Here is a 15,584-nt window from a genome sequence, read left to right as displayed (position 1 = left end):
AAAGTTTTAATTTAATGCATTAGAAGCATTTTGTCCAACATAAATTAAATATTTCCAGCTTTGAAGCTTTAAATATTTGTCTAAATTAGACAAAATGAGCTACAGTCCTAGTAAAAAGCAAAGTTGTATGCACCACAGTCGACCAAGAACATACTCAATTTACATATGGTATTAATCAAATGCAAACAGTAAACTCACAAAACTGGGTGGGCACAAGGTACATTATTATTTTTCTACATCAATGCCTACACCACAAGGCTAGAAGCTTAGACAGCTCAAAAATGAAATGTCACCTCAAGAGTAATATCCAGCTGTCACAACTATACTAAATGTTACAGACAACTCACCAGTAGAGTTTACTCATTCAAGAAATATTTGTCTCCTTAATTACATGGATTAAACAAGAAATGAGAAATTGGAGCACAATGCAGCTCCCTTTAATATAATGTGATTTCAAATTCACAATCCATGCTGTTAATAGCAAAGAGCTTCCAAATCATATTATCTACTGCTGTTTATTCACACAATAGAAGAGTAGTAATTTTTACTTTCATTTTATTACTAAAGTTATCAGCACACAGTTGATTATTTCAACAGTTACATAACATTATCATGATCATCAAACTCTTTTCTCATTTGTTTAGCTTTAAGTATAGCGTTTTTGAAAAGTCTACAATAAAGCTCCATAGCATCAGGCGTGTCGTCATTCCCAGGCACCGGATAAGTGATTAAATTTGGATTACAGTTCGTGTCAACAATCCCAATAGTCGGGATATTCATTTTAGCGGAGTCGCGTACGGCGGCATGCTCCTGGAACACGTTGTTTTGCGTATTCAAAAAGACGACCAAATCTGGCAGTTTCACTTCAGGTCCATACTGAACAAGAGAATTAGTGAAGCATCCTCCTTGCCATCTTCGAGTCTGTGCAAACTCTCCACATTCCTTGGCAGTCTTCTCGACTAGATGCGTAAACTGCAATGAGCGGTTGATGAAGAGGATAGAGCCTTTTCTGTACGCTATGTGAGACGCAAAGTTCAAAGCAATCTGTAAGTGTTTAACAGTTTTATCCAGGTCTATGATGCAGATTTTCTGACGAACACCAAAGATATATTTCCTCATATGTACATTGAGCAGACCAGTTTTGTGTCCCACGTGAACATTGGCGCGGAATAAATCTTGCAGAGTGAATAATTTATGTACATCAAAGTAATCAGGATGTTGTAGAGGATCTTGAATTTTCACAGTACCTACAAAAACAACAACAATCAAACAGCTTAGAAAGAACTCCTGTGTGCCAAGTTATTATGCTTATATACCACGTCTTATTTAAATACAATAATTGGTTTTGAAATATAGTGAGAAAATTTGGAATTATGCATAGATTTCAACCTAAAAGCAATTGGGTTTGTGTATTGTTCAGGAGCAAGATTTATTGAAATAAGATAAATACTCGATATATTGATTTATTATGCAAATCAGGTGATTTAATATGCACAGTTTTAATGTAAAACTAATAACATCTGCTCAATGTCACAGACCATCTTATGTACCAAGTTTCATTGAAATTAGAACCAAATAATTATTGTTATGCAAATATGCAAAACTAAGCAGGTCTGTGCATTGTCCTAGAGCATTTATGTAACAAATTTCGTTGAAATGGAATGATTAGTTCTTATCAGTGTAAAAACCGAAAATTGACTAATTATGCAAATTAGGTAATTAATATGCACTTATTGGGTTTGTAGATTCTCCTATGACATTTATGTACCAAATTGCAGTGAAATGTGATGATTAGTACTTAATTTACATCATACCTTCACTGATGAGAACAATAGACTTTGTATTCAATTTCCCATGGAAATGCATAATAACATGCGACAGAGTTCCAGTTACCATGGAAATGCATCAGAGCATGTATTGTTGTGTTTGATTTTATTGACAGTAAATAAACAGGTTTATAGTGGAACTCTGCTGAGTATAATGGTGAAGTGAAGGCTAAATTGATGAACTTTGGCTGGTGAAGATGACATAATGAACTTACCACTCTCTGTTTGCTGAGCCAATTTCTGAGTTGCGGCATTGGTTGAGTAGGTAGCCAACTTCCTAGCCTGGTATACTCCAGTGGCTTGGAAACCTGTAATGTATAACATTTCATCTTTGAATTTAAAACCATGTTTACATACTCAAAGAAGCCTATGATGAAGAGAAAAGGGTTTATGTTACATGAACAGATCAGATCCTACTTGCAAATGGCAACTATGATTTTGTTGAAAGCGAAAGAGCAACTTGACTGGTGTTTAAATAGAGTTCCATTCCTAGCACGTCCAATTACAATCAAAGAAAGCTTAGAAAGAACTCCCATGTGCTGAGAGTATTGGAGACACATTAAATATAATTCGAAATTACTAATTATGCAAATCAGAAAATTAATATGACCAGATTTGAGTGTAAAACTAATGAGGTCTGTGCAATGTAACAGAAAATCTATGTCTCCAAGTTTAATTGAAATGTGATTAGAACCAAAAAATTATGAATTATTATGCTTATTGGGGAATTAATATGAACAGATTTTTACCCCAAACTAATTAGGTTTGTACATTGTCCTAGAGCATCTTTGTACTAAGTTTCATTGAAATGGAATAATTAGTGCCGTAAAAACTCCAAAATTTTGACCCCTCTAAAAATTCGTCCACCTAATTATTTGCCGGGTTTCGGTGTTTTATTTACCTCCAAATTTTCGACTCCACTAAAAATTGCCGACTCATTCTTATTCGAAAATTGCGACCAGTTTTAGTTTTCCCCCAAACGAAAAAAAAAAACGATGTGAGCGTTCAAACGGGACCTTCCTCGAAGGCATGAATCCGGGTTTCTGATTGACTGAGAGATTTTTATTTTATTGGTAACGAAAATATATTCTAAATAAACGAAGTTTCAAATAAAAACGAACACAAAAATCTCGGCATGCTGCGTTTCTGAATTGTTGATTATTACCGTACTCAGTAGTGATTATAATAATGTACACAAAATAAATTTGTTGAATGGTTATGAAATACAAATAAAAGTCAACTTAGTTTCATCGTAAGCGAATGATTCCAGTCTCGTATAAACGTTTGATGCTGTAGGATATCCGCCATGTTCTCTTAGGTCAAATAGGTCAAATCGCTAATTAACCAATCAAAAAGCTGGATGATGCCAACGTGTTCAAATTACCATAGCTTATTTAAATATGTTAATGTTATTGAACGCAATGCGGAAGAGATTGATGTTGTAGTACGATATTTTGGCTTGGATTTTGATGCGAAAACGGCATGATTTTTTTTTAAATAAAAAAAAATTAGTTGTTTTTAAAAAATAAACTGGGCATCTGAAGAATAATTTAACATTGTTCACAGTGATAACAGCTCATTCTCGAAAGGAAGCTTACCCGCTCACGCTAGTCACGATAAAAATCATACACGTGTACTCTTGAATAGACAGACGTCAATGACTACGGTAAAACTTAGACTCTATTTTAGCCGGCAGGATTGATTGAAATGTCCGAAAAATGACGCCAAAATACACCTTAAAAGTCCCATTTTATTTTCTTAAATCCCATTTTATTTTTTAATCCAAGGGCGAATTTACGGCAGAATCTGGTCCCTCAAATAAGGGACACGTGAGCTTTGATTCTAACCGGATACATTGCACTGGGTCGGGGAGATAGTTTGCTAAACTTCCATGTATCTTTTGTCCAATGGGTACCTGTACTTCGAACATTTGCAAGTTTTCCTAGGTAGTGCGAGACAGCTTTGTCTTTTGACCTATTAGTTTTGTGCTGACCTCTTCTCCGCGTCTTGATGTTTTGTTTTGCTTGTCATAATACTCACTGATTGATGACTTTGTTTAGATTTTGAGTTACAACTCGGCCACGACCTTTGCTTTTACCGTGAAACATGGGGAAGTTTACGTCAATTGACGGACATTGCATTTTTTAAAAACTAATGAAGCACACTGTCTATCATCCCCATTTTTTCATTTGCTGATTTCTATTCTGAAAAATTCGACCGTCCGAAAATGTGCCTTAAGTTTGACTCTAAAAACACGTCACATTTCTAACACCAATTATTTAAAACCGGTCGAAATTTTGGAGTTTCTACGGTACTTTAGATATCAGTGTGAAAGCTTAAAATTGGTTAATTATGCAAATTAGGTAATTAATATGTACAGATTTTAACCCACAATTATTCAGGTCTGTCTATTGTCCTACAGCATCCATGTACATTCATTGATATGTGATGTATAGTACCTGAGATATCAGTGTGAAAGTTGGTTAATTATGCAAATTAGGTGATTAATATGCACACATATTTACCGGAAACTAATTGGGTCTGCATAATTCTAGATTCATTGAAATGTGATTAGTACTTTAGATATCAGTAGAAAAGCTGAAAATTAATTATGCAAATTAGGTAATTAATATGCACAATTATTTACCCTAAAACTAATCAGGTCTCTGCATAGTCCTAAAGGATCTATGTATCAAGTTTCATTGAAGTGCGATGATTAGTACTTGAGATACCCGTGGAAAAGCTGAAAATTAACTAATTATGCAAATTAGGCGATTAATATGCACAAATATTTATCGAAAACAATCAATCTCTGCATAGTCGTTGAGTATGTAAGTACCAAGTTTCATTGAAATGTAATGCTAACTACTTGTATCAAATACTGAAAATTAATTAATTATGCAAATTAGGTAATTAATATGTACTGATATTACCATAAAAACTATCAGGTCTGTGCAGTGTCATATGACATCTATGTACCAAGTTTCATTGAAATGTCATGATCAGTACTTATATCAAATGCTGAAAATTAATTAATTATGCGAATTAGGTAATTAATATGTACTGATATTACCATAAAAACTATCAGGTCTGTGCAGGTCTGTGTCCAAGTTTCATTGAAATGTGATGATTAGTACTTGAGATATCAGTGGAAAAAACGAAAATTGACTAATCATTATGCAAATTAGATAATTAGTATCCACGGATTATTACCAAAAACTAATCAAAACCTAGCATTAGTTCAGAGCATCTATGTACCAAGTTTCATCAAAATCCAATGAGTGGTTGTTTAGATATCAGTGGAACAATCATGGAACAGCTAAAAATCAGCTAATTATCATGCAAATTAGGTAATTAATATGCACGGATTTTTACCAAAAACTAATCAAATCTGCGCATATGTTCAGAGCATCTATGTACCAAGTTTCATCAACATCCAATGAGTGGTTGTTTAGATATCAGTGGAACAATCATGGAACAGCTAAAAATCAGCTAATTAACATGCAAATTAGGTAATTAATATGCACGGATTTTTACCAAAAACTAATCAAATCTGCGCATATGTTCAGAGCATCTATGTACCAAGTTTCATCAACATCCAATGAGTGGTTGTTTAGATATCAGTGGAACAATCATGGAACAGCTAAAAATCAGCTAATTAACATGCAAATTAGGTAATTAATTTGCACGGATTTTTACCAAAAACTAATCAAATCTGCGCATATGTTCAGAGCATCTATGTACCAAGTTTCATCAAAATCCAATGAGTGGTTCTTTAGATATCAGTGGAACAGTCATAGAACAGCTAAAAATTAGCTAATTATCATGCAAATTAGGTAATTAACGAGCATGGATTTTTACCAAAACCTAATCAAATCTGCGCATTGGCCCAGAGCATCTATGCACCAAGTTTCATCAAAATGCAATGAGTGGTTGTTTAGATATCAGTGGAACAATCATGGAACAGCTAAAAATCAGCTAATTAACATGCAAATTAGGTAATTAATATGCACGGATTTTTACCAAAAACTAATCAAATCTGCGCATATGTTCAGAGCATCTATGTACCAAGTTTCATCAAAATCCAATGAGTGGTTCTTTAGATATCAGTGGAACAGTCATAGAACAGCTAAAAATTAGCTAATTATCATGCAAATTAGGTAATTAACGAGCATGGATTTTTACCAAAACCTAATCAAATCTGCGCATTGGCCCAGAGCATCTATGCACCAAGTTTCATCAAAAACCGATGTATGGTTCTTGAGATAGCAGTGGAACAGTCGGACACACATACACACATACACACACACACACAGACACACTAACTGCAAAGACTCCCATTATGTGCTTCGCACATGGGAGTCAAAAACTATGGTCAGCCATCTGATTGAAACATTAAACCACTGCATGTGCATATGTCCCAGATAAAGTACTAGACACGTGCAAAGAATGAACAGATTTGGTCCATAGGGATTCTAAAATACGACTCAGGACAGAAACCAAATGATGAGACCCTGTTTCGAATTTCAATCATCAGGGACTAATAATAATAACGTGGAATGTCATCCAATGTTATATAAGGTATGAAGAAATAATTTTACCAATACATAGAGGCCAGTAAAAAAATGCAAATTTTGACCAATTTCCATTAAATTTCAGAATCTTGTTTTTAGTTTCTCAAAAAGTTTTTCAGCGACCCTATTTTTTCAGTATTCTGAAGGCATTACACAATGAAATACAGAAAATGTTTTATTTCCAATTGAACCAAAAATTTGAACCCGGAATGTTAGTTGTAAATTTTCTCTGCTAATATTTTACCTTTCACAGTCATCTGTTAGCCCTGCGTACAGTGCTGTGTGTACGGGGACGCGTTTGGTTGACAGATGTCCCCACCACAGCCCTGCGTACCTCCATAGACAAAGTCCGGGAGCGCACCGTAATTGGTGCGCAAGTTAAAAATAAGTAGTTTCCCAGCCAAAATCTTTTGAAATGACGATAGTTATCCGTAACAACCATTACAAAGTTATCTGAAACTGAAATGTTTTTAAATAACAACTAGTAAAGACGGTCAAATTGTAAACGCGTAGGTACCGGAGGAATTATCCACCAAACGCCGCCATTTTTTATTTCATTCACACGAGAGAATGCGTTTGTTTTTAGGGCAAAGTAGCAGATTTCATCCACAATTGGACTCCGAACTGGGAGTTCTGGATATATCTGGTAATCGATCATCATTTTGGGTAACTGGTCATGTTATTTCATTAAAAAAGTTATATTTTTCAAAGTCCCGGACTTTGTCTATGGAAGTTCGCAGGGTGGGGACATCTATCAACGGAACGCGTCTCTGTACACACAGCACTGTACGCAGGGCTAAGTCATCTGTATAATATTATATATATATATATATATATATAATACATGTATTACATGTATATAGTGCAGGCTGATCGACCGGAAACAAATATTAGTGATTAATGACATATGCTTGCTTTACATTACCAAACTGTATTAATTATAATTTTGAGCAACGATATGGTCCTGTACCCGGACATACATATAATCGTTCCGCCCCATAGACGTCCATGTAATGACACGAATAGATCGTCAGGCCCCTGTGTTTATAGCAGGACTATTCGAAGCCTTTCCCTTGTTCAATAGTATAACAATGTTGTGACTATGCGATCAACTACGAAGAAAGAAATAACTCGACCGGTAATATTAACCGACTACAAAGAAACGAGGGAAGCAGCAGAACTGCAGTTAGTGAGCGAACTTGGATAAAAACGTGGAAATCAAGACGATGCCTCAAACCACTCAAACTCAGTACAGTTGGTCCGAATAAGACCTTATAACTTCTTTCTACATATTTGTTACTATGTGTGCTACCTCTTGCACAACTGAGTGTAAATTTTTTAGAGACAGTCGCAAGTACTTACGCTTCAACGTGCCAACAACCTCTACAAAAGGCCTCGACCACATTTTCAACACGTTGGTCGCCATATTCGAACCGAAAACAAACGAAGATACACGAGAGTTAACGATGTTTAAAAATACGCGGCGCGGTGACATGCTGTGACCGTCTATGCACAATTGCATAGCGCAAATCGCACGGGACTACACTTGATCAATTGTAACCCAGAAATCCCAACTGGTAACTATCTTTGTGATTTTCTTTGTGTATTTGCGGTGTTAACCACTTTTGAAAGAGCGTAGAACCTTTGACCCAGAGGCACTTAATTGACCTACCTGTATCACGTGACAGAATCACCGTCATCTTGGGAGAGGTCACGCAGAAATGTACTATTCACGAAAAGTGGCGATCAGCAGACGACGCGAAAGATGACAAAAGGGGCCGATGCTGTTTTTCTCTTTCACACAGAATCACGGTAGATCACTTAGAAATGTTGTTGATATGGTTTTTAGTGATCTCGTGTTCAGGTGAGCTTTGGTATTTAAACTATTTCTGTGTTTATATCAATCGGGTGCAACAGTAGTATTAGACTATATTATTGTTAGTGAAAACATACTTCTCCGTACATTGCACTGCGAACATTATTTTTGGTATCTTCTTTTAATTGCCAGCAGCAGATTGCAAGCATTCGTTACTAGGAATAACATTTCTTTCAACATTTTTGTGTCTTCGTCAAATATATAAAAACAAAGTCACGACCAGACGTCCTTTGATTTAAAAATGTTGAACTTTCAAGAATGACCAAGTGACATTGAACAAACATCTCACTGCCACCCGCGTTGTTTTTTTTTGTTCGTCACGCCTGTATTTCTAATTCATTTCCAAATTCCCAAAAAGTATTTTGATCGTAAAATAATATTTACATCAAAAACTATCAATCGATTACTTGATTCACTATATTGAGTATGTCACATCATATTGTTACTGAATTATTTAAAAAATATAAATTCAAAACTCCATACATACAATGTAATTCAAAACCATTTTGCTAAGTACCATTATATATAGCTTTATTATACTTATTATAAGACTAAAAATATGTTTTACAATTCAATTCTATTCTATTTTATTTTCCTGATCCAGGCTCTGTCTTGTTTATTCAAATTATAACCTGCTTCTATCCTAACACAACCAAACAAATAATATATAAATAATTGTTGTATGCCACCTCTATCCTTTCATACAAGTACACCTGCACATGCCAACAAATGACAGGTGTTCACAGAAAATCAAAAAGAGTACTAAACTGGACTATTGTATCTGTTATTTTCAGTTCAGAGTTTGTCACTATTATCTGTTGGTTTAAAGTTCATGTACATGTCTGCCATATGTGTCTGTTATGTGGACAATTTATTGGCTGCATTATTTCTGAATATAATATATAGAAACGGAGATCAGATATCATATTGAAATAAAGTGGGAAGAATTTGTTATGGCGACTTTCATCAAAATCCTATCTTTATGTTCTCTATATAGTGTGTAGGTTTTGATTTAACAATATGTAATTGTTTTCATCATATACAGTCCTGCATTTATATTTAAATTAATAAATTCAAACTCATATAACAATAACACTTTGCAGAGCATCCACAATTTTTATAGTGAGGTGAATTTTAATAGTTAATGGGTTTGACATCCGATAATACCAACCTAAATAAATTACACCGGAAGGGTTGATTGGACAGCATTATTTTGCACTAGCTTGCTGATTTTTCAACCATCTACATGTAAACTCAAATCAGTAAAATAAGGCAGTTTCAAGTCTGTTGCCTATACATAATTGAAGGTAGATTATCTGACATTTTTATGCAACTGAATTTAGTCAATCTCATTTACTGCCTTCACCCTTTGCTAAACATAATAATTATTATAATCGTTTCAGAGTTGTATTGTTATTAATATTTGCTACATTAATTATTCACATATCATGCTTTTTATTGACTATGTTTGCATTAGTTTTAAAATTTATTGAATACCCCCAGTATAGTTGATTACTTGGTGAAAATTTGAGTTCAGTTGATGCAATTTGATTCATTTTCCCTGATTCATCCAAAATTGCATTTAACCCACATATTAAGTTACAGAGGAGTTTCATTAATTTTTTTTAACAGGCTGATTGTAATTTATGAAGAAGCTGTTTACTTTAATAACATTTTCCAAGCTTTGGTTGAACATCACACTCATCAGGAAACAAAGTCAGACTATATGTTAGAGGTTGTTTCATGAAGTACTGGACTTATTTTTGCTGATTTATACCTTCAGCATAAAAAAAAATAATTCTACAAATATTGTAACTTATATTTGGGTAGAGACTACTTTTTAAGCCAATTCTCTAAGTCAAGCCTACGTCACAAACTGTTCAAAATCTCCCAAACATCGCCAGCAACCAATCACAGACTAGCTTTCCCTGACGATAATACTTAGCAACGTTATTTCCCCTTGCTAACTTGAAAAATCTTTTGTTTTTGTCTCGTTTTCATTTCCGATCATCAATTATGTTGAGTAGAAGTGAGAACTGTACAGTTATTTATGCAGTTATGAACTGCATCTATTCAACAGTCATAGCTGTGGTGTTTTATATCATTTTACATACAATAGACTTTAATAAACTATACTGTCTATGGTGTTCCAGAATCCAAATACTTCTATTATCAGTTTATATTATGTAACACAATGTTAACACATCACAGATAAATATCCCCTTCGACAAGTCAATGCAAAAACCATACAAAATAAAAAAAAAGTTACCTTTCTTTGTCCCATATTTGTGTGGCTGTGATTTGGCTCGAAGTATAGCCACTGTACTCTATAGGTCGGAACAATTCACGAAGTCGGAAAGTCTCATGTCAGGATTGACATTTATTGAACTTTGAAAAGGAAACATCAACAACGGCTTGAAACAACAACAAACGTAAAAATAATAATAACGATAACAATGGCACGAGGACCTCAAGTGTCACATGACACAAAACTCAAGTTGTGATAGATCGGTTTTAAACCAATCACTGATCGCGGTAATAACGTCATAGGTCAAATACAATGTATGATATAATAGGAATACGAATAATCTAAACTAAACATCAAAGCTATTGCTGAACAGAAATAATACAGCGAATTGAATATTAATTATAGAAAACATTTTGAAGTCTAACTAGACAATTCAAACTTAATCAACAAACACACCTATGATTTGCATCTCGCCCCGACATACTCCGGGCACAAACGAGTTGCTGGCAAACCTGTATCAAAACATAGTGGGTTTGCTTAACTGTAGAATCAATGTAAAATGCTCAAATATTCAATAAAGGGAACATTATAACATAGAATTATGATACAAATGAATATCTTGCCTAAATTGTGCAATATTCATTATTATGAGAAATACTGTTCTTACTTATTTCTAGTGTTCAGTAATAAATCACTGTTTTGAAAAGAGTTCTCTGGTGATATCGAAAAGTTTGTAAAAGAGTCTCTATGTGATAAAGAGTCAATGTAATTATTCACACAGAATTATCATTGTACTGCATGGTGATTCTTTGTTTGGCTAGTTGAGCTGCCTTTCTTCGTGATTGTCTGTGAATTTGCGTTGTGTTAGAATTGTCTACTTCATCATTGATTGGTTGTGAATCGATCAATGACGTCGCAGATATGTCCGTTGATATTTCTTGATCAGATTGCGTGTTGTCGGTTGATATCTCTAATGGATATAAACGTGAAATGTCTCGGTTGGTCATTCCACTTTTCGTCTTGATTTCTGCTGCGCGAACAATACCGTCCGAACCTGGTAATAACTTGGTAACACAGGCTAGGTTCTAGTGAAGGCGCTTCTTGATGTCATCATGTACTAAAACTATATCACCAACTTTGATTCTATTGGTTTTGACACCCTTGTGTTGGTTGATGTGCCGTTCGCGAAGAGCGGTGATATATTCATGCGACCAACGCCTCCAGAAGGCATCTTGAAGCATAGTGAGGTAACGATATCGGTGATTTGCAATGTGATGATTCATCAAGATATTGGGGTTTGTGACCGTTTCAGTAGCTTGTGGTAAACTGTGTATACTACGCCCGTTGATCAAATGTGAAGGTGTGAGCGGATTCAGATCGGCGATATCTGAAGAAACAAATGTCAGCGGTCGTTCATTTATTGAAGATTCAATTTCGGTCAGAATAGTCTCCAATTCGACATAGGTCACACAGGATCGCCCAAGAACTTTCTTAAGGCTTGTCTTGGTAATAGAAATCATTCGTTCGAAGAAACCTCCGCACCATGGACTGCGCTTTGGAGTAAATTTCCATGCTATGCGTTGATCTGATAAATAGCGTTGTACTGTAGAATTTTGAATGATTTCTTTGAGCTGGTGTGACGCTGATACAAACGTTGACGCATTGTCCGATATGATGAGATTAGGTGTCGAGCGACGTGATGTGAAACGTCGAAGGGCTAATAGAAACGATTCAGTCGTAAGATCTCTGACGAGTTCTAAGTGTATGGCGCGCGTGATAGTACATGTGAATAGACAGATGTAGACCTTAACAATAGCTTGATTGATTGGGTCTTTGACGAATAAGTGTCCGGTGTAGTCTATTCCAATAGAAGAAAAGGGTTCAGATCGTTGTACTCTGAAGGTAGGAAGTGGCGCTGGAATTGGCTTGGAGTATGTCGTACCGTCTACTTTCTTGCAAATGACGCATTGGCGTAGAACTGCTTTGACGTAGCGTCGCATTGAGATTATCCAGTACCGCTCGCGTAATTGAGACGTGACTGCGTTAGTACCGGCATGTTGAAGACTTAAATGAGTGTCCCGAATTATCATTGTGGTGAACGCATGTTTACCGGGGATCAATATCGGGTGTACAGTGTTGAAGGGTAAGTTGGTATTCTGCAGTCGACCTCCTGCACGTAATAATTGATCGCTGTCGACGAATAGCTTGAGTTGCTTGCAGAGAATTCCAAGTTTACCATCGTTCTTGGTTAGTCTTCGAATTTCATCAGCGTAGTACATATGTTGAATATTCTGAATCCAAACTAGCTCGGCGGTCTCTAGTTCGGTCGGTGAGGGCGCTGTTGTTTGTTGATTGTTGTCATCTGGAGAGGTCAATATGGCTGTCTTCTTTGTGCGTTCTCTCAACTTGTTAATGAAACGTAATACAAACGCTGTAACTCTAAGTAGATGTGATAAATTTTGATAATGTTCGATCTGGAATACATTGTCAATATTGTAGTTGACTTCTGTGGAAGTTTCTGTGACTGAGATTGATTGTTCGCGTATCGTAGGCGATATGAATGGAGGGCCTAGTTGTGCGTTTTCTAAATTTGGCATTGTTGTAACAACAGTGTGAAGTACTGTCTGTTCAGAGACTTCAGTGGGCGTTGAAGATGGGGCTTGCGTATATGTGGATACTGAAGTGTCCCCTGTCTTCACACGTTGATCAGAATTGGTTGTGTTTGGAGTATCAAATAACTCGCATCTGGGCCAGTGTTGTCGATTAGTTAACCAAAACGGTCCGTTCCACCACAATTTTGATTCTGATAGCTCAGCTGGTGTGATACCTCGGGTTACTAAGTCGGCTGGGTTCTCTGCTGTATTGACGTAGTGGAGTTCCTGTTGAAATGAGTTGATTTCTGTCACACGATTGCGAGTAAACACATTCTGTTTACCTCGTCCATGTAGCCAATGTAATGTTATCTGACTATCTGACCATAACACATATTTTGAGATTGAGTATTTCCGTTCAAGGGATTTACCAACAAATTGACTAAGTCGTGTTCCAATCAGGGCTCCCATTAACTCTAAGCGTGGTATTGTTAGGGTTTGCTTGTTTATGGGAGCAACTCGTGCCTTTGCCATCACTAATGTAGATTCGGTGTCAGATACTAAATACACTGCGGCTCCGTAGGCCTTGTCTGATGCATCAGAAAATGTGTGAATTTCAACACTAGTCGGATTGTTGACAAAATATTTGCGCTGGATGTGATTGTTCGTCATCTTGTAGAGATCATCGGCTATATTTTGCCATTGTTGTAGTATTTCAGAGTCGATGGGTGTATCCCAGTTGTGATTGGTGATCCATAAATGTTGAATGATCAATTTTGCTTTGATATGAACAGGAGAAAACAAACCTAGTGGATCATATAGACTAGCGCTATATGCTACGATATCTCGCTTAGAAGTGAATTGTCCGAAGTTCGGCGTTTTTAATGGTTTCACGCGCAGAAGGTCAGCTTTAGAATCCCAGCGGATCCCGAGAATTGATAAGTCAGACTTTGAGTTGGATCGACCATCAATATCAATAACTTGTCTCAGAAATGCATCATTAGTGTTCCAGGAACGTAAGTTAAACTTGCGTGTAGATAGGATATTGATTGATTGTTCATAGAACTGTAATGCTTCCATTGAAGATGCGCAACTAGAAACTACGTCATCGACGTAAATGTCCTGTTGTAGAACTTGGGCTGTCGATTTTGAAGAGTGTTCATTCGTTAAATGTTTGATGGCTGCATTCAATATGAAGGGTGAACATGTAGCGCCGAATAGAACTGATTTGAACTGGAAGGTTTCGAAAGGGCTATTAATATTGGTTGAGTCCGTTAACCATAGAAATTTAGTGTATTTCCGGTCGGCTTCATGTAGACTAATTTGTAAGAAAGCCTTTTCAATATCTGCGGTTAATGCTATAAGGTCTGCTCGAAATCTCAGTAGTATAGATGTTAATGAATTGAGAAGTGGGGGTCCTGTATCTAAACACTGATTGAGGCTGGGCTGGTCCTTACCAGTAGTTGCTGAACAGTCGTACACTATTCTAATTGGAGTAGACTCGCTGTCCTTCTTGACCGAGCGATGAGGTAAGTAATGCCCGATATTTGTACTATCATCGGTGACTCTCTCAATAAAACCTCTATGCAACTGATCATTGATAATGTTGTCGTAAACTTTGACAAGTTTGTCTGGTAGCTTGGCGATCATTTTTCTGGTGCGAGTATTTGCTGCTTGATAGTTGGTATGTAAGGTAGGGTGATCCGGTTTCCAAGGTAATTTAGCTGTGTATCTTCCATCTTCGGTGGTGAGGCAATGATCAATATATTGTGTGTATTGTTCATTTTGTGCTACTTTGAGTTCGGTTGACTTGATTGTATCGTAAACACCAACTGTCTCTAAATCCCAAAATGAGCTGACTAAACTATCGAGTTCAGTATCTGGGGCTTTGACACTGGATATATGAAAAGTCTGGATATTTCTTCCCCTCCGTCTAGTTGAAGGAATAGGCCCTGATAAGAGATAGCCGAAAGCGGAAGAAACTGCGACAGGACTGCAACCTCTAATGATGTGGGATCCAACATAGTCCCAATAATGGTCAGCACCAATCAATACATCCACAGTCATGTTAGTGTCGTGAGAAAGTGGGTGTGCTAATTTGAGGTTGCGTATATGTGATATATTGCGTAAATCGTGTGTGAGGTTGTTATCTAAATTATCGGAAATTTCATTGACTATGAGCAAGTCGATTGCGCTCTTTATACCATCTATCTGTAGAAGACCGACAGTGGTACGAGGTATCGTTTTATACCCTGTTTTCGAATTGGAAAATGATTTCAGATTGAGAGTTTCCGAGTAATTGGGATTTGCATTTATCGAATTTGCAAACTTTGTTGTCACAAAACTCCTATCAGCCCCCTCATCAAAAAGGACTGTAGCGACCCTAGAAACACCATTGCCAAATGTGGTGATTCGTGCGGTTTTCAGCAAGACGCGCGGTGGTGGGTCGGTATTTGACCGCCCATTGAG

The 15,584-nt window shown here is 36.4% G+C and overlaps 1 protein-coding gene across 1 annotated transcript; it reads right to left on the bottom strand.

The window, feature by feature from the left end:
- Positions 1–538: 538 nt before the first annotated feature.
- On the bottom strand, positions 539–8,036 carry LOC100373621 (small ribosomal subunit protein uS2m-like). Its single transcript, XM_002735332.4, has 3 exons — positions 7,763–8,036; positions 2,042–2,134; positions 539–1,247 (listed from the first exon to the last, which is right to left on the bottom strand). The coding sequence occupies exons 1-3, from the start codon at positions 7,920–7,922 to the stop codon at positions 598–600; spliced, it is 903 nt and encodes a 300-aa protein (XP_002735378.3). The 5' UTR covers positions 7,923–8,036; the 3' UTR covers positions 539–597.
- Positions 8,037–15,584: the final 7,548 nt, after the last annotated feature.

This window comes from Saccoglossus kowalevskii, chromosome 17, assembly GCF_978046115.1.
Source record: "Saccoglossus kowalevskii chromosome 17, keSacKowa6.1, whole genome shotgun sequence".
NCBI lineage: Eukaryota > Metazoa > Hemichordata > Enteropneusta > Harrimaniidae > Saccoglossus > Saccoglossus kowalevskii.
The sequence above is the reverse complement of the archived record's forward strand: the minus strand, read 5'-3'. Positions and strand labels throughout refer to the sequence as shown.